The sequence below is a fragment of the Diabrotica virgifera genome, chromosome 3 (assembly GCF_917563875.1).
Source record: "Diabrotica virgifera virgifera chromosome 3, PGI_DIABVI_V3a".
Lineage (NCBI taxonomy): Eukaryota > Metazoa > Arthropoda > Insecta > Coleoptera > Chrysomelidae > Diabrotica > Diabrotica virgifera.
In genome coordinates, this window is record NC_065445.1 from 45,398,565 (window position 1) to 45,403,725 (window position 5,161).

At 36.1% G+C, this 5,161-nt stretch overlaps 1 protein-coding gene across 1 annotated transcript; it reads right to left on the reverse strand.

Moving 5' to 3' along the window:
- Positions 1-2,571: 2,571 nt before the first annotated feature.
- LOC126882477 (matrix metalloproteinase-18-like) lies at positions 2,572-4,176 on the reverse strand. The gene has a single exon (XM_050647442.1). It carries the CDS (start codon positions 4,174-4,176, stop codon positions 2,572-2,574), a length of 1,605 nt encoding a protein of 534 aa, XP_050503399.1.
- Between the last annotated feature and the right edge of the window lie 985 nt (positions 4,177-5,161).

The following is a 5,161-nucleotide window of genomic DNA, read 5'->3' on the forward strand; positions in this document are numbered from 1 at the left end:
TAAAAGAATAACATTGGCAACATTGATTTTAATAACAGAATATTTTTTGACCTAGCGTACCTTTTCGTGACAAATCGGATATTTTTCGAGTGATTATCGGATAATCTAGAGAAATGCGATTGGCAACACTGATACACCTGCATGTGTTTGTAAACTTGGGGACGTTTGTCACTGCCCCCCTTTTTATATGCATATGTATTTGTCTGCTGTTTTTACTATTTATGTATGTTGTTCAACATTGGCTTGATCTTATGGATCTTTAGCATCTTTTATAACCAGACATTGTTCTAACTCTGGTTTTATTTGTAGCATTTAGTGAGTAGATAAGTAAGGCCGGTTCCCGCTCACCGTGGGAAAAAAGTGAGCCAGAATCGGTATGCCGGTTCCCGCTCACCGTGGGAAAAAAGTGAGCCAGAATCGGTATGCCGGTTCCCGCTCACCGTGGGAAAAAGTGAGCCAGAATCGGTATGCCGATTCCCGCTCACCGTGGGAAAAGTGAGCCAGAATCGGTATGCCGATTCCCGCTCACCGTGGGAAAAGTGAGCCAGAATCGGTATGCCGATTCCCGCTCACCGTGGGAAAAAAGTGAGCCAGAATCGGTATGCCGATTCCCGCTCACCGTATGCAATATAATCATTATCATCATCATGACAATGGATCATTCTAGGGGGGTAACAATGGGCCATGCTTAACATATATAAAAATGCAATATAATCATCATCATGACAATGAACCATTCTAGGGGGGGTAACAATGGACCATGCTTAACATGTATAAAAATGCAATATAATCATCATCATCATCATCATGACAATGGACCATTCTGGGATGAAGAGCATGACAATGGACCATTCTGGGGGGGTGACAATGGGCCATTCTTGGATGAAGAGCATGACAATGGGTCATTCTGAACATGTATAAAAATGCGAAATGCTATACGATTATCATATATAGGGCTGAAAATATAATATTTGTACAAATTATGAAAAATCGAATAATTTGAAATATTTACAAAAATATTTTAAGTTGTTTATCAACATTCCGGATGTGGATGGTTGATAAGGAAAGAGTGCAGACGTTATTTTTGCAACAACAGGAATCCGTTAAAGATATGACAAACCACAATGCTAAAAGGCCGGATGGAGTCGGATGATAACATGTAACCACAGTTGTTATTTGTGTAAATGTTATCGCATATTTTTAAACCCACAAGGTCTTGTTTTTGCAAAACATGGAAATCTTATCTCTGAAATGAACAACGTAACCGTGAGAATGTAAACATGTGATCACGTTCGTGTTGCGTGGGGGTAACGAGCTGCGGAATCCTTTAAAAAACAAATCATTGACATTGCCAAAACGGCATTACAACATATCTTCTTTGCTAATGATCCGATTTTGACGTATGAGGTATCAAATGAAAGCGGTGGCGACACAGATGGCAACTATCAATTCTTCTTCTGTCAACGTTCAACATTAATTGCCAATTCTTCTTCTTCTTTTCCGTATAGTGCCTAACAGAACGTGACAGTGCCTAACAGAACGTGATGTGCATAACGTCACGTGAATCACGCGACGTAAATAACGTGACGAGAATAACGTGACCTGATGGTTTCTAATGGCCTCTAATGGTCTCTGCTACACTCTATTCCCTAATGGCATAGACTATTTATCTTTAAACCATCCTAACAGTGTACCTCTTTAACGTGACATTTTACCGTGAATAACGTAACGTGAACGACGTTCGACGCAGGAGATGTGCTCCAAAGTTGGAATTTATTGAGACATTTCACGCAGAACATGATCAGTACTAGTATGAATCCCATCGAGTACATACATAGGGTAATGGAGTTTCAAAGTAAACTCAGCCTGTTAAATAAAGATATTAAATCATATGAGGATTTAAAACAAATTAATAGCCAATTCAATAGTCTGCATATTGAGGGGCAAACGTGGAGGTCTGAAGAGCAGCAGCAGCAAGGTCTTTACGCCTTTAGAAAACTACCACAAGCTACATATCCGTTAAGACGTATTCAGCCTACACCATGGGAGCCACCAACAGCGAGAATATGAAAAGTGAAATAGACAATGTCTTGTGTAATATTAGCATCTGTATTTATTTTATTTTTGAAATTGTAAAAAGAAAATTTCAATCTTCATGTAATATAAGACTTGATCAATAAATAAGGTGTTTAAATAAAAAAACCAACATAATCTCCAACATATTTATTAATACATAGAAAAAAATTACAACGGTATTACAGTAGAAGAAAACCAGTGTCGTAGACGATCCACATTTCTTTCGGTGCATGAAAATAGACCAACAGCGTGGCAGGGGTTTGTAGCAGGACCAACGTTTCCAGTAGCAAGAGGCGTACCATCAAACTTGCAAACATCAATAAGAAGGGGAAAAACTCCAAAAATGTGGCATTTCTTGCTTAAAAATTCGGCCTTTTGTTCTCCTCGGACATATATGTAATCAGCGGCATACAACAACTTGGTTTCAAGTATTTCATTTAGTTTGGACAATTCTACATCTCCATAAGTTTTTATTTCATGTTATATATTACAAAGTTATGTATAAAAAGAGCCAACTTTATTCAGTAAATATTTCAACTGTGTAATCAGGCTGTCATCTGGACAAGGAATTCCGAATAAGTTCCAATTAAATCTGCCAATTTCGATGATCTTCTTTGTAAATTCATTATATTTGTAATACGTGCTGCCATCTAGAAAGTATAAATGTCCATCTATATATTTAAATACCGATTTAACGGTGGTCGGTACTCCAGGGAATATGTCCTTTATAAGTCCTCTGCTAATGACTAGGTCTATTATGTCGTCATATTCAATGAATGCTGTATTGTCATACCATATATACGTCTTTCCTGTATGAGTCTGAAATACAACGTTTATCTCGGCATGGGGTGGTAATATAAACAGAGGTATATCTCTTGAAATAGTTATGCTGGGAAATGATACTGAGTACATAGTATTATTTGATGTAACAATTAAGTTACCAGCCGTATTCTGAAACACATACGAAATATTTCTTATTTGTTTAGGTAAATAAGTACTCAAATGGTCGGGATTATTCGGTACCATGTGACCATTTAGATCATTCTTCCATACAAATCCATCATGTATTATATACATATGATGGTTCTTAAACTGAGGATCATATGCCAGAAAGAGAATATTAGGATATTCAATAGCACAAAAAGGCGGTGCAGTTTTCGTTGTTTGGTGAGGTATAATCTCGGTTGGTATAGGACGGGGTCTTGTAGTATGCACCCTCGATTTATGCGATCGAGTTGATGTACTAGCCTGTGTAGGAATATAAGATGTACTTTTTCTCGGTGTTGCCTGGGTTGATGCACTAGTTTGCTGCGTAGTAATATATGTACTTTTGCGTCCGTATAAAGCCTCCATACCGTTAATATCATCCTGAGTAATAGTGAGTAATTTATGTGAATACCAGGGATACATTACAGCATTCTTATCGTTACTATGCGATAAACCTAAACTGTGACCAATTTCGTGAAGAATAACCATAAAGAGATTGGCAGAATCATAATCTGTATCGTTCACATTATAACTCCATTTTTCATCCAAGTCTATATGTATTTCTACGCAAGTATCATTAATGAGGGGAAAATATGCATGTGCTAATTTTCCACCACGACCATCAAACTGCTGTCCACACTCTCGGTTACCCATACAGTTGGAGCGAAAATAATGCTTTCCTTTAACGGCTGTTATAGTGATATCTGGTGTCGGAACAGGAAGAGTTACTCTGCTAAAATGCAAATTTGAAACATCTTCCCACATTTTAAAGGCTCGTTCAACTATTTGAATTATATGGTGCGCTCGATCAGCCTGAGGAAAATACCATCGTAGATTATGTTTATACCATTTTCCAGTAAGAGAGTAATCGTTTTCACCAGTTTGGCATCGAGGTTTTTGCATTAATGCTATGGTTTCATCGTTTAATGTACCATCAACATATAAATTATATCGTTCTTGGAAATGTAGGAGCGTTGTATTGAAATCTGCTAGAGAACCATTTTCTATATACCCATACTGATGAAAAAACCTCATAGCATCGTCTTCGGAAAAGGCGTCGGTTGCTGCTATAAAACGCAGGAGTAGCATACACATGAAAAACACCTCCATCATTGTTTACATACAAAAATAGACTAACCTATATTTGTGTAAGCATCAATTTATATATAATCCCATAAAACATATGATAGAGTGCCAAAGAGACCTTATACATAACATGCTGTTAAAACAGACATCATAACGTAATTTGCCATTCAAAATCCTGTAATGTGAGGTGCTACATGATAAGATTTGACATATAATGCGAATAATATAAGATAGAGGGTCAAAGAGGCGTTATACGTGACATGTTGTTAAAACAAACATCACAACGTAATTTGTCATTCAAAATCCTGTAATTTGAGGTGCCATACGATGAGAGTCACCTTACAATGCTAATAATAAACGATAATGTGTCAAAAGGGCGTTATACATGACATGGTGTTAAAGCAGACACCACAACGTAATTCATCATTCAAAATCCTTTAATTTGATGGGTCACACATTGATTTCTGATTATCCATTCCAAAGATACATGGTACATTGCCATAACGGCCTAAGGGATAACTTGGTTGAACTGTAAATGCTTCTTCGTATATCCTAGGCCGAACGTCACCAACATAAAATGAATGTTTTAAAAAAATATATCATATTTGTACAAAACTAATAATCAAAGACTTGGAATTATTTTTATATAAATATTTTAAATAAAAATATGTTTAAACAAAGTGTTTGTTACCAGCACCGGATGTAGTCAGATGATAACATGTAACCACAGATATTAGTATTATAAACTGTTATCAGTATTCGTTAACCGCAAAAATTATGTTTTTCCAGGTTTTGGTTGTATTTAATAAAAATAAAAGACAACATATTTAATAATACCATTTATTTTTTACATACAATCTGTTAAATCATTTACAAGTCTAATTTTATAATAAAATACATATTCTCTTAAAGCTAAACTTAACAAAGTATCTGGACAAATAGCGCAATATGCGTTAAAGGCTTCAACTGGTCCATACAAAGAGTCTTTGACATACAAATTTTTCTTAATGAA